This window comes from Cervus canadensis, chromosome 3 (assembly GCF_019320065.1).
Source record: "Cervus canadensis isolate Bull #8, Minnesota chromosome 3, ASM1932006v1, whole genome shotgun sequence".
Classification (NCBI taxonomy): Eukaryota; Metazoa; Chordata; class Mammalia; order Artiodactyla; family Cervidae; genus Cervus; species Cervus canadensis.
This window is the reverse complement of record NC_057388.1, coordinates 40,678,325-40,702,287: the sequence shown is the minus strand read 5'-3', so window position 1 is coordinate 40,702,287 and position 23,963 is coordinate 40,678,325. Positions and strand designations below refer to the sequence as shown.

The 23,963-nt window shown below is 35.3% G+C and overlaps 1 protein-coding gene across 5 annotated transcripts in view; it reads left to right on the top strand.

The window, feature by feature from the left end:
• The window catches only part of PHTF2 (putative homeodomain transcription factor 2), a 125,685-nt gene that overhangs the window by 86,301 nt on the left and 15,421 nt on the right, over window positions 1–23,963 (top strand). For all 5 annotated transcript variants that reach the window (XM_043462937.1, XM_043462940.1, XM_043462939.1 and 2 more), the window contains 3 exons: window positions 9,079–9,265; window positions 10,778–10,933; window positions 16,368–16,586. In XM_043462937.1, coding sequence (XP_043318872.1) covers window positions 9,079–9,265; window positions 10,778–10,933; window positions 16,368–16,586 — 562 coding nt within the window. The remainder of the gene's footprint in view (window positions 1–9,078; window positions 9,266–10,777; window positions 10,934–16,367; window positions 16,587–23,963) is intronic.

Sequence of the window (23,963 nt, the reverse complement as noted above, 5' to 3'; positions counted from 1 at the left end):
TTCTCTGACTTTTCAACCACTTAGTCTTCTAGAAAATACGTATTTTATATCAGTTCACTGCAGTTGCTCAGTCATCTGTCTCTTTGCCACCCCATGGACAATAGCATGCCAGGCTTCCCTGTCCATCACCAACTCCTGGAGCTTACTCAAACTCATGTCCATCGAGTCAGTGATTCCATCCAACCATCTCATCCTCTGTCATCCCCTTCTCCTCCTGCCTTCAATCTTTCCCAACATCAGGGTCTTTTCTAATGAGTCACCTCTTCGCATCAGGTGGTGAAAGTATTGGAGCTTCAGCTTCAGCATCAGTCCTTCCAATGAATGTTCAGGACTGATTTCTTTTAGGATTGACTAGTTGGATCTCCTTGCAGTTCAAGAGACTCTCAAGAGTCTTCTCCAACACCACAGTTCAAAAGCATAAATTCTTCAGCACTTAGCTTTCTTTATAATCCAACTCTCACATCCATACATGACTACTGGAAAAACCATAGCTTTGACTATATGGACTTTTGTTGGCAAAGTAAGGTCTGCTTTTTAATATGCTATCTAGCTTCGTCATAGCTTTTCTTCCAAGGAGCAAGTGTCTTTTCATTTCATGACTGCAGTCACCATCTGCAGTGATTTTGGAGCCCCCCAAAATAAAGTCTGTCACTGTTTCCATTGTTTCCCTATGTATTTGCCATGAAGTGATGGGACTGGATGCCATGATCTTAGTTTTCTGAATGTTGAGTTTTGAGACAGCTTTTTGACTCTCTTTCAATTTCATCTAGAGGCTCTTTAGTTTTTCTTCGCTTTCTGTCATAAAGGTGGTGTCATCTGCATATCTGAGGTTATTGATATTTCTTCTGGCAGTCTTGATTCCAGCTTGTGCTTCAGCCAGCCTGGCATTTCTTTATGATGTACTCTGCATATAAGTTAAATAACCAGGGTGACAATACACAGCCTTGATGTACTCCTTTCCCAATTTGCAATCAGTCTGTTGTTGCATGTCTGGTTCTAACTGTTGCTTCTTGACCCATCTACAGGTTTCTCAGGAGGCAGGTAAGGTGGTCTGGTATTTCCATCCTCTTAAGAATTTTCCACAGTTTGTTGTGATCCACATAATCAAAGGCTTTAGCTTAGTCCCTGAAGCAGATGTTTTTCTGGAACTCTTGCTTTCTTCATGATCCAGTGGATGTTGGCAATTTGATCTCTGGTTCCTCTGCCTTTTCTACATCCAGCTTGAACATCTGGAAGTTCTCAGTTCATGTATTGTTGAAGCCAAGCTTAGAGAATTTTATGAATATAAATAAATATCTCTAATTTCTGACAGTGAAAATATGATAGTTTTATCACTGCAGAGTCAATTTTTTAAATGTTTCTCAAGACTTTCTGTAAGCAAGTATCAATGGCATAGTAGATATGTTTTGCTTTGAGGGGATCATTTAGATATTTTGGTCATTTGAAACTGGTGTTATATTAATATGTAGTATTCAGAATCCTCCTAACTTAGTTCATGCCTTTAGAATTCTGCCATGTTTCTCTAGTCAAATGAGTTTCAGAATTTAATTTTCATCTTTTGGGGCTGTACCATACTTTGACTCCTAGTTATTGATATCATAATGGCTAAATCCCTTTGGATTTATTCCCTTTAATCATGACAACTGTAATCTGACTGTTTTTAAAGAAGCACTATTTTAAACTGTCTCATTTGGGGTCATTTGCCAGCATATGAATGAGACTGTTTTAAATACTGGGTATAAAAAGATCTTAAGAAAAATGTTAATTTCAAAAGTTCTAAACTGAGTTCTGGAATCTTGATGATGTCTTGGTCTTTCAGGCTTTGATAAGTCACAGAGTGCTTAAACTGAAATACCAACCGAGATTTAAACTTGTTTCTGGTGATAACAAGTTGAATTAGCATAACTGATGGAAAAATAAATGCATAAATACACAAATATCTAAGCTTTGTGTTTGGTGAGTTGATGGTTTTCTGGATGTTACAATGAAAACTGTATTTTTAATACCCTGTATTTCTGTTAGGCACTACTTATTAATGTCATTTCTAAGTATATTTCATTTTTAAGATAAAACTTTTCTTTTTAAAGTAAGGCATAGGCTGATTCATGTCAATGTATGGCAAAAACCACTACAATATTGTAAAGTAATTAGCCTCCAACTAACAAAAATAATTGGGAAAAAAATTAAGACTAAAATAAAATAAAATAAATAAAGTAAGGCATAATATTTCTCATTTGAAAAGAATTGAGAATTATTGTAAAGGGATTCTGTAAACCTGAGAAAACTGAGCCAGACAAAATATCAATTAGAAAGATACACAAGTCAGTCATATTTCCTAAGGATTTAGCACTTTAATATCAGTTAGTTATAGTCTTAAATTGGCATAATTATAGAAAGATTAAATATGAAGAATTGCATCTAGGTTGTACATCTCTTTAGCATGGTACCTGTTTCAAAATTCAGATAGATCCTAAGTTCTCTTTCATATCCTTTAAGATTTCATTTGGCTATCACAATATCATTAAAACAAAAGCATTTGGAGTTATGCTTTTGAGTAGAAAAAGTAATTATATAAATTGAATTGGTAAGTTAGAGACAGCGGAATAAAACCAGGTTACATGTTAACTCCTCTGCGTAACTGACCTACCTTGAAGTGTTCTGGTCCGTTTAGCTTCCATATTTACTGTTTTTAACACTAAAGTGAAAATTAAAGGTTTAGTAAATTGATTTTCTTCACATAATGGAGTATACTGCATAGTGTAAGTAGTATGCAGTCCTGCCAGAAATTTTAGATACACGGATTAAAACTTGGCTTTTACTGACTGTAGTTTAAATAGTTCAGTTGTTTAAGCTGTCGACTGGGTGAAGCTATGTTGCATGTCTTTCACAGATAAGGATGAAGACCATGTAAAAGCCAGTGTATTCTGGCTTTTCCCAGATTTTTAAGACCATCTTATGGACACAACTAGATAACTTATTAAATTTGCTAGTGTCACTGTATTTTAGAGTTGGATTGATCCTAGAAAGATTACAGGTACTATAAATAAATTAATTTGGTACACCTCTCAAACTTATTTGTGATAGAGGATACCTAGAGAAACATAGGGTCCCCAGAGTCTTTGAAAGAGGTATGGTAGCATGTAATCAAGGTGTAGTCATAGATCCAGAAAGCAGTGATGGTTGTAATAGGCCCCTATGTCATTCTCTTATATTTTATGCATTTTGTTTCTATAACTTTCTCTCCCCCTTGATTCTTAACCATGTGCAAATGAGAGCAGGACCAGAAATTTCATACTGTGTTCTAGAGCAGAGTTACCTGCTGCTGTTAACTTTTTTCTTAGCATGTCTAATGTCCTTTAGTACTGAAAGCATGATCTTCAATTGGCTCAGTTTATATACCTCTGAATAGTTTTGAGAGCACCAAAAAAAATACTTCCAATATTTTTTTTTCCATAGCAATACAGAGTATTCTGAGTGTTCTTGATTATCTGACTAGGTTTTTTAATGTAGAAACATACTAAGTTTCATGTTTGGCATAGTAGATTGGATATTTCATAAGCTAAGTAGTTCTTTAAAAGTTGTGTTGACTTTTTGGCCAAAGTTTTAATGTGAAAAAATTTAGTTTCATCATTTATTTATGGTGTAGATCGTACATGTACAAAATTTATTTACATTTTTTTCAGAAAAGAACCAAATTGTCTCTCACTCTGTCTCACGGAGGAGCTAAGGCAATTAAAGTCATGTCCTCCTAAGATATTTTTGACATAGAGCTACCTCCTTTGAACGTCAAGCATGATACTTCAAAGAAAGTATTACACAGGTCATGCCTTCCGAAAGTGTTTATTAGTTATTAGCCCCTTTATAAGCCATGACCATGGCAATGAAATTGCACATTCTGTCATTGCAAATGCTTTTTGTTCAGAATCCAATGCAGCAATATATAAATGCTGAACCACTATATTGTTACAGCTGAAGCTAAAATAATATTGTACATCAACAATACTTCAATTAAAAAAGGCCAAATGCAAGAAATCCCACTTCTATTGTGGAGTAAGTAAAATCAGTATAGACTTGTATATCTCCTCTTTTAAGATACTAACCTCACTGCCCATTGTTAACTATGGTTTTATTAGGCGATTGTATTATATGCTTTAAATGTAGCTATCAAAAGGTAAGATCTTTTTGTAGATAATAGTAAAAAGCACCATATCTTTCTATACTGTAGGATTTTAATTCCTAGCTAGATTCTTTCTACCCTGCTTTTTGTTTTTGGTAGGAAATGATGATTTAGATACATGTGTTTATTTTAAAATCAATGTGCTGTTAATATTGATAAAAAATAATAAACTGACTAAATTATCTCCTGTAAAAGAGGGAATTCTATTAAATGATCCCCCCAAAAAAAGAAAAAGGAAGAAAATCAAAATGATATTTAACTCCCTTCAATTTATTTTTTAACATATTTTAAAGTTGTCTTAAGTAGAAGTAACTTCCCTTTAAAAAATGTATTCTAAGTAGTATTTCACAGTTATCTGTTTTTTAAAACTGAATGTGACTCCCACTGCCTTTCCCTAACAGTTTTATTATCTTTTGTAAAGAAATGGGAGGAATTCCTTAAAATCTGAGTCTTGGTAATCTGTGTTCCTTTTGAGAAATTATTATTCTGTGAAGTTCTTACTTTCAACTATTAATGACAGTATGAATGATATAGCAATCAGTGGTAAAATTAAACCTTGCCTGGAGGTTTAACCTCTTTAACCTACATTTTTTACCTTCTTTAACCTACATTTTTTTTTAACTTAGCTCTCCTACATTTTCTCCTTCCTGCATTTCTCCTATGTTACTTTTAAAAATGTATAATTTTACTTTGAAACAATTTTAACAATTGTTATTTAACAATTAGAAAAGTTGAGAGAACAGTGCAAAGAACTCCCATATATTTTTCACCCAGAGACCCAGTTCAGTTCTGTTAATTGTCCCCTATTAATATCTTTTACAGCAAAAGGATCTAATCTGGGATCATATGCCACACTCAGGGGTCGTGTCTTTTTAGTCTCCTTCACTCTGGGACAGACTTCAGTCTTTCCTCAAGTTTCATGTTTTTCACAGTTTGGAAGATACAGGGCATTCACTTAGTAGAATGTCCCTTAATGTGGGTTTGTGCATTTGATACAGTGGTTTTCTGCTTCTAGTTCCAGGTGACTCATGAGAGCTCAGTGTATATCTCTTCCCTATGCTGTCTTCAGCATCATCAGTTGGTACTTGAAATTGGTCATGGTAGGATTATCTACACCATGGAAATCAGAGGACACTACAGACAAGGACTTTTTACACCTGGATAGCTGGTTTTTCAACAGTTAGCAGTGCACCACTGAGTTAGCTGTGTGATATTTCTTCATATTTAAACCCAGTTCCACATTTTTGGTAGGAATATCATTGTGTACTATCAGGTGGCAAACAGTGTAGATTTGTTCCTCACTAGTGATATTTATATGAATCACTTGATTAAGATAGTGTCTGCTAAATTTCTGGAGAAGGAAATGGCAACCCACTCCGTGTTCTTGCCTGGAGAATCCCAGGGACGGCAGAGCCTGGTGGGCTGCCATCTGTAGGGTCACACAGAGTCGGACACGACAGAAGCGACTTAGCAGTAGCAGCAGCAGCTAAATTTCTCCACTGTAAATTTATATACTTTTCCTTTGAAATCAACAAATATCCTGTGTGGAGATACATTAACTATAAAAATGACCCGTTTCTCATCCCACCATCACTTTCTAGTTTTAGCATCCATTGATGGTTCTTGCTTGAGTTATGGTAGTTGCCAAATGGTAATTTTTCTAACTACATCATTTCCTTCTACATTTATTATTTAGCATTCACTTTAAGGAAGAGCTTTCCCTTAATCATTTACTTAGGGATTTTTATTTTTTCAATTTGTTATTGTCATTTTTTATTTGGATGATTAGATTGACTTCAGTTTGGCCAGGGGATACTTTAGAGCAGTTTCTTTTCTTTTGGGGATTTCCTTGTCATTTTCTGAACCCTTCCTTACTGTTTAGCACAACAAAATGTTTCCAGGTTCAACTTGTACTTTCTTTTCCTCAGGCTTGGAATGAACTGCTTCTTCAAGGAGAGTAGTGTATGGGAACTAAGCTCTGAATGCTGGGCACACTCACTGCTGTTGTGGTGTTGCCACCCTGGAGCCTTCTCAGTGGAAAGATCTAGAAAGTGTGTGTGTGTGTCCTTTTACATTTATATTTATTTCTTTGTCTAGGTATAAGCCATGGATTTTCAGAGATAGTTCCAATACAGACACAATACCACAAAGCTTATTGTATCTTTTCTCCTCTTTATATGTTCATTCTCTGTCACTGAAAAACCTGGTTCCAGTCCTTAATATACTTATTTGATTAATCCTCTGTGTGTATTGATAGCCCATCTCCAGTCCTCTGGGCTGCACCTTGCCCCCTGCCCTAAAACTGCCTTCAGATTAGTTGCCATCGTCTGTTGCTGGGCGACTCCTGCTGTTGCATTCCAACTACTGTACGCTCTTGCAACTCTGTGTTACCACTGCTGTTACCAGCCACTGCCAGGATGCCTCAATTTGTATTTTAAGCTGCTTTGTAAACCCTGAGGTTGGTACTTACATTTAGTATTTTCTTTGTTATTTCAGCTTGATTTTCAGCTTATCTGCATTTAGTGTGAGAGAAATATCAAATAGCTACTGTAGCTTAGTAAATTACTGTTCATACCTTCTGACAGCATTACTTACAGTTTGAGGAGATATTGGGAGAAACAGCCCAGAGAAAATGGGAAGGAGGCAGAGATACGAGAGGAAGTAGGAGATAGCTGAAAGGTATATGGAATGAGTGCTGCTAGAACTCTTTCTCTTGGCTTAATGCAGTCTTTACGTTGTCCTGGTAAAGAAAGAATACATTCTCCTTAGAAATATTTTTAAAGCAGCCATTATTACAGATTCAAGCCCTTTTCCTAGGTTCATATATTTTGATCCTTTGGGGTTCTGGGTCACTCTTCAAGGTTACGGCTACTTTTTCCGCTTTGACAATTGTCTTCTAGGCCTACGTTATCAACTGTCTACTGATCTTTCTCAGGATGTTCCTGGGGACTTTAGCTCCAACATTTTCATCTTTCTTCTCGAATAAATTTCTCTCCTTGCATATCCTGGCTGATTAATAACTCTCTTCTACTAACTTTCCAGTCTCCTTTCCTCTTATTCATGGCCTTACTCCTCCCTTTCCAACCTAGTACAATTTCCGTGAAACTTCATACCTTTCCAGCACACTCTTTCACTGTCTGAGTTTCCCACATTCTTATAAGGTCAAGTAATTTCACTTCTTTTGGTATTTTTCTACATCTCCATGTTGCACAGTGTTCAGGGAGAGGTAAAGGGAACAGTAAATGACAGTTCTCTTGGCAGAGAAGGTCACAGGGGTTCTCTGCACCTTTTATTTTCTCTTTTACCCTGTCTCTCCTCTCTCCCACAGTTCATTTTCCTCCCTCCGTCTGCCATGCTTAAATGATCTTTGTTCTGTAGTGCATGCCCTTAGTCTCTCTGTGCCCCTTAGGGTCATACAGAAAGAATGACCCATTGTGTCTTGCACCTTTGTGAAGATCTGGTCTTTGTGACCAGGAAGGATGCATTGGAGCTCTGTAGAGCACATGGGAGGGATGATCTGTCTGTCCCCTTTTGTAATCTTACAGGAGAAGGTCGGAAGTGTAAGACAAACTTTCTAGGCTTTGAGTGTGTTAGGAAGAAATCCTAACAGGCAGTTTCCCAAAGAGTGGGCTGTTGAAGATCATATAGAGAATAAACCTCAGTCAGAAGGTCTGTGTTCTGCTCTAACTGGCTGTGTGACCTTAAATTAATCATCTAGACCTCTTTTTATTTCTGATTTATTGTTTCCAAAGTGAGTATTTAGCATAGATGAGTTACAGTGTCCTGTACAGTTCTGATAGATTCCAATAGAACTGAGCAACTGTAGTGTTAAAGATAACATTTTTCCCCAAAGAAACATTTTCCCCCCCATTTAAAAGTTCTTCTGTTTTTTGACCTACATGAAGGCATTGTACTAATATTTTTCCTGTCTTACAAAACGGATACTCTGGAGAAAATTCAAGGGAATTTATTTTGAATACAATTTGACACAATTGCTTTTTAATAATGTTTTATGATAGACTTAATCTGCATTGAGCACATTTAAAGTTTGTGTGGGATTTGCATTGTATTTCTTCTACTACCCATTTCTTTTGGATAGCCATTCTTTCACCGGCTGGATCCCTCAAGCATTTGCCTATTAATCAAAAATTATTTATTATTTTCCATGTTACATATTATGTATTGAGAAAAACTTAATTCCTGTAAATGAAGAACCTCAAGTGTAGTCTTTTAGATACTTGTAAGCTACATGATTACTGATATTTTTTTCTGGAGTATTTCAGTGGGTGAAAGAGGTTATTTCTTTCTCTTTGTGTTCTTCATTTTTACCTCTTCCATTATGTAACATTTTATCAGGGTTTTCTCTTTTTTCTTGTGCTTTTATGTTACAAAAGATCCCGTGTCCCCATTGTGTATTAAAATGAATTTATCAGAGGTGTTTAGGTATCTACACTTATGGTAAAGTGTTTGGGTAAAGGAGAGTATTAAAATTAAGCTAAACCACTAATTGTAACTTAACTTTGTAATTACTGAGGTAGTTTTTTTTAAATTAGTCTTTAAAAGTATATTATTAACCATAATGGGCAAAATTTTAATCCTAGGTTTTGCTCAAAGACCGGTTGATTTTGACCAAATATTGTTTGATAAGTTAGGGCATGTCTCTTAGAATTGCTGTTTGTAAAACCTTAAAACTTATAAAGTAAGGTAAAATAGGACCTTGATTTTCATATTTATTTTTTATGATATTATATTTCTGAATTATTTATTGTAAATATAAGATAGCAATTAAAATCTGAGAAATAGCTACCATGTTTAATTTTTAGCAGACTGTAATTTCTACTGGTAACCTATCCAAAATAAACTAAGTCTATATAACATGTTTCACATATCTTTCTTTTTAGATCAAAGAAAGCAAAGAATTCAATTGATAAATCAACTGAGACTGACAATGGCTACGTATCCCTTGATGGGAAAAAGACTGTTAAAAGCAGCGAAGATGGAATACAAAGCCATGAACCTGAGTGTGAAACTCTTCGACCGGAAGAGGCAACCTGGAACACCGGAACACTGAGGAATATCCCCAGCAAAGTGAGTGTGATTAAAAAAAATAATAATACTTTGTGTGATTTTACATTAGTTAATGGAAAGTGACTTAGACATAGTAGTTACCCTTGAGTGTATATATATTCTCCAGAATTTATTCTGTGAGCCTTTACAAATCACACTGATAATGATGAAAATAGATAAAGTAGTGTGAATAAGCCTGATTTCCATTATAACCTGGCACCTTCTAAATTAATTGATTGACTCTAATTTTTCTAAAATGTTAAATTAGATTTAAATTTATAATTAATGTTCCTTAAACCTTTTTATTTCTCTATTTCCATATGTGTAAATGAATTTGTTTCAAATGGAATATCTGTGTTAATCTAAAAGCTTAACCTAGGACCCTGGTTTTCCTTTAATGTTCTCTATAAGAAAACCTTACTTTGTTTTTCCTACCTTTGTGACCTTTGGTGTCAGCACATTTGTTTTGTTTTTTAAAATTCTTACAGAGAAAATACTTAGGGATAACAATTGTTTATTTACTTTTCTAAAAGAAACCCTAGATTTATTGTAACATAGCCTATTATAAATATCTTCTTTCTCTTCATTTCCCTGAAGTTTTTTGGTTAAATAATTTTTTTCTTTAAAAGCTGTTACAGAGAAAAAAATGTGGTCAAATTAAAAGATAATACCTTAGTTACATTTAGAAATATAAGCATGAATGTGGGTATTGAGGAATAGTAAATGAAGAAAAGAGGAGTCTCTATTTGAGTAAAGTATGTGCTATTGCTTGACAGTACATATATTTTAAGTACCTGTAGCTGTATAGTAAATATCATGGAGTGGCAGTAAAATAGAGTCCCTTACCATAATTTTAGATTTTTGAGGCATTTAACTCTCTGGTAATGTGAACCTCACATCACTAGCATGTCTCAACAAATGAAGTTTTTAGTCATGCAGTTTTCAAACATATTTCCAGGTATGTATTACCTACTAACATTCTATAAGAGGAACATGAAAGTATCAATAAAATATCTGTTCTGAAGTCTCTTGGTTTCAGAATTTCTCAAATCTGGGTGTCTTAATGTGTACATGATGTTGTCTGTCTGATATGTGTTTCATTTGGCTACCAGTCACCTCCTCTTGCCTTGTAAACCATTATTAAATCAGGGCTGGTTTTATGGCATTTTTGGTTTGTGAAAATAGTAAATTCATTTTAGGTCTCTCAGCTTCTTTTAAAGGGTCTCTTTTCTACTTTTATACTATTTTATGTTCTCATAATTTTATAAGCTATTTCAGATCTTTTGAACAGAAACGTTGTAGGACAACATTTGATAAATGACTGTTGAGTTACTCTTAAAAGAACAGTACCAAAGTCACTGATTTAAGACGTTTTTTTAGAAAATCAGGTGGTATTAATCAGTTACTTTGAAATTTTTAAAGGTATTTGAAGGTATGTGTATATATGTATGTATAATTTAAAGTTTTGCAGTTTTAAAGCTACAGGTTTAGTCACAAATTACCAATGATCCTCTTTGCATACTCCTAACTTAGGATACCCAAAGGACAATAACAAATGTCTCTGATGAAGTCTCCAGTGAAGAAGGTCCAGAAACAGGATACCCATTGCGCCGTCATGCAGACAGGACTTCTGAGAGCATTCTTCGGAATAGAAAGTCACACCATTATAAGAAACATTACCCTAATGAGGTATTTACTTTGGCCTTACATTTGTGCATATGTATCTATATGTTTTTAACTTACAACTTCTTTCAACTATTGAATATATTACTGAAATAAATATCTCCCATCAGTCTCAATATCTTACTGTTAATATGATCTGGATTTATAGAAGAGTACTTTTTAGATTTATATATTTCACATATAAAGAGCCACACACTTTTATTCATTTTGTGCATCATCTCTGAGGATTCATACGTTCAGTTTGTTGTTTTCTTTTAAAGAGCATTCTGGAGAGACAGTCTGTGAACTCCCATGTTAGACTTCCACAATTTGAAAAGGCTCTATAACTTCTAAATTATAGCAGTGTTACTATTCTAAGTGACTTCCTTCATGGCACTGTCACCAGTTACATTGCCCCAGACTATAAAATTCAATTCCTTTTTCTTCTATAACTCTGAATTTCTTTATTAATGTGTGTTTTTCTTTAAATCTTTTTTCCAGCTTTATTACAGCTCTTGATGTTGTCATATCTCTGGAAACTATTTCAATAGAAAAAAATTTTTCAGTTGTATTTTCACATTTTCTTAAGGATAGAACATTGTCTTTCTTCAGGGCGCATGAATTACTCCTTTTGTCACTTTCTGATAAATGTTACCTTCTGCTCTTTTTGTACTATATTAGAATATATTTTTTTTTCTTGATGGTTTAGAGTCAAACTTCTGAAAAATCTAATATTATTCTATGTTGTAATATGAAAACCTTAAGAGTTTTAAGATTAAAGGAGTTACTTGTTTTTTCTATGCTTTTCTTTGTGATTCTGTCTCTAGTTAATCTTTCTTGTGAACTATGGCTGTTTCTTCTGTTAGTGGCTGCCGTTAGAGAGACACTTAATGCCAGTGTGTCTGCTCATTGCCTCTTCGCCCACAACTGATGTTCCATCTCCTGTTCCTAAGCCAGATAACCACGCTTGTGAGATTCATAGTCTATAAACAGGTGAAAGTCTGTTGGTCCTGGAAAGGATTTAGAACCTTCTATAAAAAGAGGTCTCCACTCTCTTATAGAATAAAGTATTTGGCTTTAAAGTTACTTTTCTTGACTCAAATCTTTACTTTTCTTGAGTTGCAGCTGTATTTTGAGATATTGAGATTCTTTTTTTTTTTTTAAACTGTTTATTTGGCTATACCAGGTCTTAGTTACCGCGTGTGGGATCTATTTTCCTGGTCAGGGATCGAACCTGGGCCCCCTGGATTGGGAGCTCTAGGGGTCTTAGCCACTGGACAACCAGGGAAGTCCTGATACTGAGATTCTTGAAGGACAGAACATTATTCTGCTAGTCTTAACTTTTAAATAAATGTTTCTTCAACTCTTCCAGATTCCAAGCTAAGTAAGGCTGATAATTAATGAGTAGGCATTGGTTGTTTTAAATCTTTTAAAAGTGATGCAAAAGATTACATTAAAAATAAACCAGATCTTCAAATTCTTCATCTGTGAAGTGAGGAACTTAAGACTAGAGGATATTTAAAGGCTGTATTTCAAAATTTTTTACTCTCAAGTTAAACCAACTGAAAAGTTGTTCTTATTTTTTATTAAAAAAGCAAAACAAAACCTTCTTTGAATAAGTAAAATTCAAACAGGATTTATAGTGTTGTTTTGCATCTATATGTAGTTATTGCTGTACTTTTCAAATTACTGGTGATACTGTTTTCTTTTAGGGTGAGGCACAAATAAATCATTTGGGGAAACACTTTGTGCAGGAGCAGGACTGATGGGCCTCACCAAAAGAGTACTTTTCAGGAACTCAGCCGTTTGTTGTAAGCCTCCCAGATGTTAGCATCTGTAGATATACTTCGTAGGGGCGTTTTGTTTTTCAGGAAGAAATCATCCAATCTTCTACTGGCATGGGAGTGGTAGGTACTATACCATGCTGTCATGGTGTTTGGCACCAAGGGGATTGGGGATGAGGTGTGATCTTGCCATTCAGTATCTTGGACTTTGACTTAACCCTCCTGCCTCTTACCCTTTAACTCCCTACCCTGGTTCCTTGGCTGTTTCTGCTGGGTTTCTTCTGATGGGTTTCTTCCAGTCTCCTATTGGGAAGGTGGTGGTGGAGTTACTTGGTTATCTGGGATATAGGAGATGTCCTGGGTAATTGGTAGCTCCTTTTAAGCATTTGTGCTATTTCTTAGCTCTGTCTTGCTTTGTTTAACTCTGCAAGTGTCTCAGTTTTTATTTCTTGTTGTGAATTAGCTTTTCATCTGATGATGGGAAGCATAATGAAGAAACAGTGGGCTTGGAGTCAGACGACTTAAGTGACTTTGGAAAAATTGTTTAGCTTACGTGAGTCTCAGTTTCTGCCTCTGTACAGTGGGGAGAGGAGGGGACTGGCCTCATCAGATTGTTAGGTTTGAATAAGATTATGCATAATTGCCTGGCACAAAGCATTTATGTTATAAATGCTTCGTCCCTTCAGCTATTTCAGTTCAAATAAATAGTCTTTCTTAATATGATTGTATCCTAAATTGAAACTACCAGTCTAGAGATTTGAGATAAGCAGAGGAAACCGTATTAAATGACCTATTGAGCTATTTTCTTCAGTTCTAAAATTTCCTACTTTTAGGCTTAATTCAGCAATTTGTAGTGAAATTTAAAGTGGCCATTAACCACCTAAATATTACAGGTAAAATTCTGTTTGAAATGTAAGCAATTATAGGTAATAATTTTTAGATTTTACATTTGTGAAATGGCCCACTCATCAATGAATATTTGATGAAATATGTTTATTAAGAATTACATAACATTTTTTTAATCCCTGAAATCACCCATTAGTTTCACTTAAACAGTTATCAGGCCTTTAATCTTATTACTTATATTTGTATCTGGTTAGCAAGTCTGCATCAGAAATAAGTTACAGATAATCTAGTTTCATAAAAAATTTTGATTTAGCAATTACTGATTACTTAATACAGTGTGTCTTCCTATCTAATGAAAACAGCTTATGTTTCAAATATTATGGTTGACATTACTGAGTCTGAAGTATTTTGGGAGTGTATGTCTTAAAACAAAGTTGACTTATTTTTACCCTTTTTTCTTTCTTTATTCATTTTCCTGCTCAGCTCTTCTGGGAAATTTTTCTCTCTCAAACCATGCTCCTCCCATAAATACTCTTATCAGTACACTAAATTTATGTTTATGTTATCCCATCCTAGTATCAATAAATTAATTATCAATAATATATCTAATTCATTTAAGATATTTTGTTATTTGTGCTAATGATGGCCAAAAAAAAGTGTTTGGTTTCTGTCTTTCATGGACTTATAGTATATTGAAGAGGTATGACATATTTGAGAATATGAACTACATTGAGCATTTAATTAACATAGGTAAATTTCAGATGCCAGAAAACAACACAAAATTTGTCATTAAATGAACATAAAAAGTAATAACTTGCTTTAGGGACAAAATGATTGCTCTAAATAGAGAGAAGCTTTCTTTTTTCTTTTTCTTTTTAATTTATTTATTTTAATTGGAGGCTAATTACTTTACAATATTGTAGTGGTTTTTGACATACATTGACATGAATCAGCCATGGGTAGAGAGTAGCTTTAAACTAACATTTGTTGAGCCCCTGCTTTGTACTAGGTTTGCATTAAAATCCACAGCGCTCATTTAATTTTCAGTATCTCTTTAAGGTAGGTAGTTCTATTCCCCATTGGTAGATGATTCAGTAACAATGTAAGACAGCTGGAAAGGGTAGAGATGGTATTTTCCTGATACTTTGTAGAGTAGACTTTAAAGGAGAGTAGGATTAGCAGTAAGTGCTAGGAACATGATTAGAGGCTAGAGTGGCAAAGAGCAAGTGGTGTTGAGGGGCTAGGGAGGAGCCCAGTGTTGCTGTAGAAGGAGACAACAGGGTCCGAAGTAGCACATTCAAAGACAAGCATGCAGGTTGAAGGAATGTGAGAAGCCACAGAAAGATTTTAGTCTGAGGAATGAAAGAGCAGCTGCACTGTGGGAAGGTTAATCTAGAAATAGGGAAAGGCCTTTCGGATAGGGGTCAATAAGGAAGGTCTTACAGCAAATAAAGTGTGAATGATGAAATTTGAACTGTTGTGGTAACATGGCAAAGAGAGAGGAATAAATATAAAACATTTGCAAGTAAAATTGACAGTCTTACCGACAGAGGATGGGTAAAAACAAATCCAAAAATTTCAGCGTACTTGACTATAAGGATGGCTATTACCATTCTTTATTTAGGAAGTTATAAAAAAAAAAAGAACAACTTCCCTGGTAGTTCAGACAGTAAAGCGTCTGCCTACAATGCGGGAGACCTGGGTTCGATCCCTGGGTCGGGAAGACCCTCTGGAGAAGGAAATGTCTACCCACTCCAGTATTCATGCCTGGAAAATCCCATGGACCAAGGAGCCTGCGGGGCTACAAAGTCGGACAAGACTGAGTGACTTCACTTTCACTTTCACTTTTGAATTAATTTAAGTTAAAATTTTACTCAAAGGTATTTATTTTGTATTTGAAAAAACTCCTAGTGGAAAAGTATATTGATGAGAAATTATTTAACTTATGCCTTTTAGTTTTTCACTTTTTTTTTTAAACTATAGATTATCTAAAAAACCTGGGGCTTCCTGGGTAGCTCAGCTGGTAAAGAATCCACCTGCAATTCAGGAGACCCTGGTTCGATTCCTGGTTCAGGAAGTTCCCCTGGTGAAGGGATAGGCTACCCACTCCATTATTCTTGGGTTTTTCCTGGTGGCTCAGATGGTAATGAATCTGCCTGTAGCGTGGGAGACCTGGGTTCCATCCCTGGGTTGGGAAGATCCCCTGGAGCAGAGCATGGCAGCCTACCCCCTGTATTCTTGATTGGAGAATCCCATGAACAGAGGAGCCTGGCAGGCTATAGTCCATGGGGTCACAAAGAGTCAGACATGACTAAGCACAGCACACGTCTAAAAAACACAAATTGGCAGTTATCTTCCTGGTATAGAGTATTTGTTAATTTTATATCAATTTATTGAACTTCTGTTTGAAAAACAAAAACAGTAGATATATGAAACCTGTTGTTGCTTAAAAAAAAAAAGACTAGAGTAAGAAAAGAACTTCATTAAATATATCAGTTAAAGTGGGTTAGTATTCACTGGCTATGCAGTCCATATAGATTTAGGCTAGTCTTTGAATTCTGAACTTTGTATAAAGTTTAAGAGAAAACAGGCACAGCTTTTGCCTGCAAAATAACACTGGAGCTAAGATGTGAAATCACATTTTGATATGAGAAAATTTTGTTACTCCTTAAAAATAATATGTATTTTAATGTTTTGCTGTTTATTTCACTGTCATTTGGCAGTGTGTTTGTTGTTTTAGTAAAAAGTAGCAATATATGTTTCTGATAAAATCCGTTGAGTTGGAAAGGGTACATAAATTGTATTAATGTCAAAGAATATCTTGATTTCAGGATGCCCCTAAGTCGGGTACTAGTTGCAGCTCTCGCTGTTCAAGTTCCAGACAGGACTCTGAGAGCACAAGGCCAGAGTCTGAAACAGAAGATGTGTTATGGGAAGACTTGTTACACTGTGCAGAGTGCCGATCGTCTTGTACCAGTGAGACAGATGTGGAGAGTCCTCAAGTTAATCCCTGTGTGAAAAAAGAATATAGAGACGACCCTTTTCATCAGGTTGGTTACAGTGTTGGATTATGTGGGGCTGTTGGTCCAGCTCCTTTGAATGTATGTACATTTTACAGAGGTGAGAGAAAACTTACATTCAATTAAAATAATGTTCCCGTATTTTTATTTTTATGTGACCTGTGATCTGGCTTCATAGGAACATAGAATCTCAGTATTTATATACTGATTGTCAATCACCTTGCAAACATATGTTCCTAAGAAATTGTTGGTAAATAGAATTTTCTGAGTCACATTGTACTTTAGATGTATTAGTCCTTTTCTCACTAAGCATACTTCATGGTCAGATTCATCTATACCTGTGACCTTAATTCCACACACGTATACGATTATAATTCACAAATCTACACCTCATGAATATCAGATTTCTATTTCAAAGTGCCTGTAGGAATGCTATCCAACAAAAATAAAATGAGTTACATACATAATTTAAAATTTTCTGGTAGTCTCATTTAAAAACATTTAAAAAGGTAAAATTCATTTAAATATGTTTTGTTTAACCAGTATATTCAAAATATTATCATTTCAATATATAACTACTATGAGACGATCCAGTGTACTGCAACTAAGACCCGATGCAGCTAAATAAATAAATAAATAAAATAAATAAATACTTAAAAAAAAAAAAAAAGAAGAAGCATAACCCTGACAAGTTGGAGAAAGTGAAGGAATGTATTGGTCCCCAGCTGCTAGATGTGAAGATGGGAGAGCTCTTACGTGCATAGGAGAAAAACAGGTGGGGAAATTGGTACAGTTTTGGTTTCTTAGAGTTCTGGAGAAAAGGTATACTTAGGAAGCCTAGCCTCCAACAGGACAAGGAACACATCCTCTGCTGAAACAGGCAGGGGAGGAAGAGTGCATGAAGCAAGTCAGACCATGAGAGTTACTGCATGAACTCTATTCTTTGAAGTGCTGGAGGCCAGATGGTCTCTTAATAGTAAAGAAGTGAGATGATAGGATAAGGGGCTTGTGGATAGTGGTGAAGTCTTCGCATTATCATTTATGGGAAATGGAGATGGTGAGGAGAGAGTATATGTTTGTTTGTGTTCAAGCCATATAACACATTAAAACAGTCACAGTCCTACTTGGTTGAGTGGAATCTTGGTTTAGCTGGAATCTAAAACTATGAATTTGTAGCTGCCCATTCTACACATTTTCCAAAGCAAACCATTCAACATTACAGTAATTCAAGCCTGTGCTCCAGTCACTGATGCTGAAGAAGCTGAAGTTGACTAGTTCTATGAAGACTTACAACACCTTCTAGAACTAACACCAAGAAAAGATGTCCTTTTTATCATAGGGGATTGGAACACAAAAGTAGGAAGTCAAGAGATAATCAGAGAAGCAAGTTTTACCTTGGAGTATAAAATGAAATAAGGCAAAGGCTGACAGATTTTGTCAAGAGAACTTGCTGGTCATAGCAAACACTCTTTTCCAACAACCCAAGAGATGATTCTACACATGGACATCACCAGATGGTCAATATAGAAGTCAGACTGATTATGTTCTTGGTACCTGAAGATGGAGAAACTATATATAGTCAGCAAAAACAAGATCTGGAGCTGACTGTGGCTCCGATCATGAGCTCCTTATTGCATAATTTAGGCTTAAATTGAAGAAAGTAGGGAAAACCATTCAGGTATGACCTAAATCAAATCCCTTTTGATTATACAGTGAAGGTGATGAATAGATTCAAGGGATTAGATCTGTTAAAGTGCCTGAAGAACTACGGGTGGAAGTTCATAACAATATACAGGAGGCAGTAACCAAAACCATCCGAAAGAAATGTAAAATGGTTGTCTGAGGAGGCTTTATAGATAGCTGAGCAAAGAAGAGAAGCAAAGGAAAAGAGAGAAAGGGAAAGATATACCAAACTGAATGCAGAATTCCAGAGAATAGGAAGGAGAGAGTCTTAAATAATGCAAAGAAATAGAGGAAAACAATAGAATAGAAAAGCCTAGAGATCTCTTCAAGAAAATTGGAAATATCAAGGGAACATTTCATGCAAGGATGGGCACCATAAAGGGCAGAAATGGAAAGAACCAAACAGAAGCAGAAAAGATTGAGAGTACATAGAAGAACTGTACAAAAAAGATCTTAATGGCCCAGATAACCACAATGGTGTGGTCACTCACATAGAACTAGATATCCTAGAGTGTGAAGTCAAGTGAGCCTTAGGAAGCATTACTACTAACAAAGCTTGTAGGAGTGCTGGATTTCTAGGTGAGCTGTTTAAAATCCTACAAGATGATGCTGTTAAAGTGCTACACTGAATATGCCAACAAATCTGGAAAACTCAGCAGTGGCCACAGGACTGGAAAAGTCAGTTTTCATTCCAATTTCCCGAAGAAGGGTAATGCCAAAGAATGTTGAAACTACCATACAATTGCACTCATTTCACTTGCTAGCAAGGAAATACTCAAAATCCTTCAAGCTAGGGTTCAATAGCTTGTGAACCAAGAACTTCTAGATGTACAGACTGGATTTAGAAAAGGAAGATGAACCAGAGGTCAAATTGCCAGCATTCATTGGATCATGAAGAAAGCAAGGGAATTCCAGAAATTTCTGCTTCATTGACTATGCTAAAGCCTTTGACTGTGTAGATCTCAACAAACTATGGAAAATTCTTAAAGAGATGAGAATACCAGACCACCCCACCTGCCTCCTGAGAAACCTATATGCGGGTCAAGAAGCAACAGTTAGAACTGGACATGGAACATCCGATTTTCCAAATTGGGAAAGGAGTACATCACAGCTGTATATTGTCACCGCTTATTTAATTTATATGCAGAGTACATCATGCAAAATGCCGTGCTAAATAACTCACAAGCTGAAATCAAGATTGCAAGGAGAAATATCAACAACCTCAAATATGCAAATGATACCACCCTAATGGCAGAAAGTGAAGAGGAACCAAAGAGCATCTTGATGAAGGTGAAAGAGGATAGTGAAAAAGCTGGCTTAAAATTCAACATTAAATAAAACTGAGATTATGGCATCTGGTCCCATCACTTACGGCAAATAGAAAGGGGAAAAGTGGAAGCAGTGACGGATTTTATTTTCATGAGCTCCAAAATCACAGCCAATGGTGACTGCAGCCATGAAATTAAAAGACACTTGCTCCATGGAAGGAGAGCTATGACAAACCTAGACAGCATATTAAAAGCAGAGACATCACTTTGCTGACAAAGGTATGTGTAGTCAAAGCTTTGGGTTTTCCAGTAGTCATGTACAGATGTGAGAGTTGGACCATAAAGAAAGCTGAGCAAAAAGAATTGATGCTTTTGAACTGTGGTGTTGGAGAAGACTCTCGAGAGTCCCTTGGACTGCAAGGAGATCTAACCAGTCAATCCTAAAGGAAATCAACTCTGAATATTCATTGGAAGGACTAGCACTGAAGCTGAACCTCCAATACTTTGGCCACCTGATGCAAAGAGCTGACTCACTGGAAAAGACCTTGATGCTGGGAATGATTGAAGGCAAAAGGAGAAGGAGGTGGCATAGGATGAGGTGATTAGATAGCATCACCGACTCACTGGACTTGAATTTGAGCAAACTCTGGGTTATAGTGGAGGACAGAGGAGCCTGGTGTGCTGTAGTCCATGGGGTCACAAAGAGTTGGACATGACTTAGCGACTGAAAAATAACAGTTTTACACAGTTGTATGATATTCTCTAGAATATAGTTTTAATAATTATAATAAAGATTTAATAAGCATTGGCCCTATATATCATCCATTGTGCAAAGTAATCTAGATGCATTGCCTCATATAATCTCCATGATCTATGTCAATGTAGTTAGTTTTTTGTTTCATAAATGAGATGAAGGCTCAGGATTAAATAATGCACCCAGAGTCACACAGTGTAGGTGCCAAGTAGTTGCTATTGAAGGGACAGGAAAGGGGATGCTATGCTGGTTAAAATAATGGATATGGCAAGAAGCTAGACATGTTAAATTGAGAAGGAAATATGAAGAAGAGACTGATAGGTTGAAGAATACGTGTGTTCAAGGAAAAGTGTGTTTCAAAAGGAAGGTTTGAGGAAACTTTCCTCTCTGGTAAGATGAAAGATTGTGGTTAGAGGCTCATTTCAGAAGTAGGCATTTCTGTGTGGTGACAGGTTCCAGGGTGTGGTCATGGGACTAGCTGAAGATCCCTTGAATTTAAGAAGTGAAAAAAAAACAGTGAATAATGCATGGGAAAAGGGTGATGGATGAGTCATCTGTATATTCATCTAAGTCAATGAGGATAATAACTGGATTTTAGGTTTACGAAAATGTCTGAGCTCTTTTCTCAGCAACCGCATAAGTGGCACAGAGGTAGGGACCACATGTTGCTTTGCTCATTGTTGTATCACACAGTGCTTGGTACACAGTAGGTGCTTAATATTAGTTGAGTGAAATAATGAAACAAAAATTTTCAAAAGGTGCTAAGTAGACCTTTCTTAAATGATTAAAAATTTTGTTGTAATGAATGTTCTATAGAATAAATTTTGGTCCTAAATCTATTATATCTCTTTTTTCCTTTTTTTTGTAAGATAAAAAAAAACTTTTTTTTTTTTTTTTACTGTTTTACTCTACATATTAATTACAGTACTCTAGATTTACAGTGGTTTTGCTTTTTGATTTAGGATGATTTCACACGCATTTTATATTCTCTGGCTTCTAAAGACAAGCTCATATTTTCAGTCTTAGCTGAAATTAGCTCCCTTTAATGAAAAGCTGCCTTTTTTGTTTGTTTGTTTGGCTAAGATCTGTATAAGGTTTGGAAGACCCTTTCCTGCCTATGATAAAGACTGGAAAATTCCTCCCCATGAAGCACTGAGCATTTCAATCAGTGTGTTCTAGCCAGTGTGTCACCAAATATGTAGTTTTATCTTATTTTCTTGGTAAATAGTTACTGAAATATTTCTAAAAGGGAAAATTTTTATTCTGTAGCCATGGATGAGCATATAATATAATATAAAGGCGCATTCCGGGGGCTTCCCTGGTGGCTCAGTAGTAGAGAATTCACCTGCCAATGCTGAAGACATGGTTTCGGTCCTTGTATCAGGAAGATCCCATGAAGAAGGAAATGGCAACCCACCCCAGAATTCTTGCCTGGGAAGTGCCATGATAGAAGAGCCTGACAGGCTACAGTCCATGGAGTTGCAAAGAGTAGGCACAACTTAGTGAGGGACCACACAATGACGAAGACACATTCGAGTGAAGTTCATTTTTCAGTGGGTAAAGCCATACTTACTGCTATAGTTCCCAGAGGTGGAAACTTCAAGAAAGCTTTGAATGAACAGGGAGCAAAGCAATTGAGATTTTGATAAGGATAATAAGAAGTATTGAATGAGTTCTAAACTTTAGCTTGAAAAACATAGCTAAAAGAACCTGTTATCTGATGAAGCTGTAAAATGGAATGATTTGCTCTTAATGTTTTCTTTGAGACTTTTAAAAAATCTTTCATGTACCAAAGGCAGTGTATATTTCAATAAGACTGTTTTTTGAGTACATTACACATGTACACACACATTCCTATATCTTTTTAAATTTTCCAGGTTTTAGTTACTTTCTATGCTCTTGCCTTTTTCCTTTCTAGAAGTAGGAAAATGCTATCAAATGCTAGTTAGAAGGTACCTGAGCAAAATGAGTACTTTTAGAATTAGACTGAAGAATTTTTTGATTTCCTATTTCTTTTTTTAGATGGACATTCTTGGTATTGTATATCTTGCTTCATAAAATTCAGTGTTACAGACTGAGAGTTTAAAAAAAAGGAGCCTGTATATCGATGCTTTAATCTATTACCTCTGTGGTTTAACACTCTTTGCATTCAGCTTCTCATACTTGTTCCAGGCTTTTTTGTTTCATCATTTTTCATAATTATTATAGTTTCAGGGAAATTTTGACATTTTAGTGTAAATTATTTCTGTTTTGTTTGGGGATAAATTATAAAATACAATTTGAGGAATTAGGTGGATGTTTAATAACTCCTCTCAGTAACGCATAGCTCTTAAGGTTCTCCAGTAATGAAGTGTATACTATGAAGGTTAATGTATATTAAGATACTCTGATTTTGGAATAGATAAATTTTCAGAGGAACTGTCTTGGTAGCCAAATAGCTACACATAAAAGGGCTTTGCCAGTAGCATGACTACTGGCATTATGGTTTGCCTGTATAACTGTTCATCACTTTTTTTACTCTGTGTACATAAATGTGGTATATTAGTTTTACATAAAGAAAATTAATGTATGAGGTCAGAATAATAAGTTCCCCTATTTATTTTCTTGCATATTATTATGTTACTTTTTATACCTTTAATTAAAATGAATCAGTGCAACTTTACTTCCTCCAGAGGGAAATATATTCCTTAAGTCTACAGAAGCATATCTTTTATCATATTTCAATCACATTTTTATCTGCCAAAGAATATTTTAAAGTAGATTCTTTTGTTCATTGTTAGAAGTTCTTTCAATGAAATATGTTATTAAAATAACTTAGAAATAATATAATATTAGAAATATCAGTTGTATCTCATTCTGGAACTAATCTTTTTTGGGGGGAGGGACCAGTCTTTTTGTTTTATTTCTATTGATATCTGATAATGTAAAGATTAGTGTTTTATTGTGTTGCTATCTTTAACCCTCAACTGTCCTATTTTGAAGTTTTATTCTTTTAATTATAGATCTGAAACAAACAAAAAAGACAAACATACACTAAGTATATGATTTTGTTTGTAGTAAAGCTTTCAGCTTTTCTTTCTACCATTTTCTATTCTGTGAAACTGTGAGAGATACTTTATTTTACTTGGGGGAATACTTCTATTTTCTGTGTGCTTCCGTTTGCAATATTTGCTCTGAAGAGAAAAGTTAAATGGATCCTTTGGAGAAATGCTAGATTTAAAAAAATCAGAAAAGTGACTAAATCAAGTATTAAGGGTAAGTGTGTGTCTTTCTGAATGAGATTGTATCACTGTTTAGTCTTTCAGAAAGGTTCAAATCTCAGCGATCATTTTCTTTCGTATCAGACATGCATAAGTTGAACAGTCAGTAATATGAATAATTAGTAATATGAATTTGATACACATTTGTCTTTGAACACTAGTATATTAGGAGTTATGTAAACAGATTGACAACTAAGTGCCTTTGCTGACAAATTTTAGAGTATTTTTGAACAATCAGTTGCCCTAGTACAGGTTCTGAGAGTTCTTAACTTATATGCATTTTTATAACTAATTTCTTATGTGACATGTTCAATGTATATGCTAACTAATTTTAAGATAGAATTTTAGTGTCCTTGAAATTGTACATGAGATAGCTTTATATAGATACATATATCTGTTCTATAAATATAAATGCATTCACCAGTTTCTGTTTTTTAGTGTA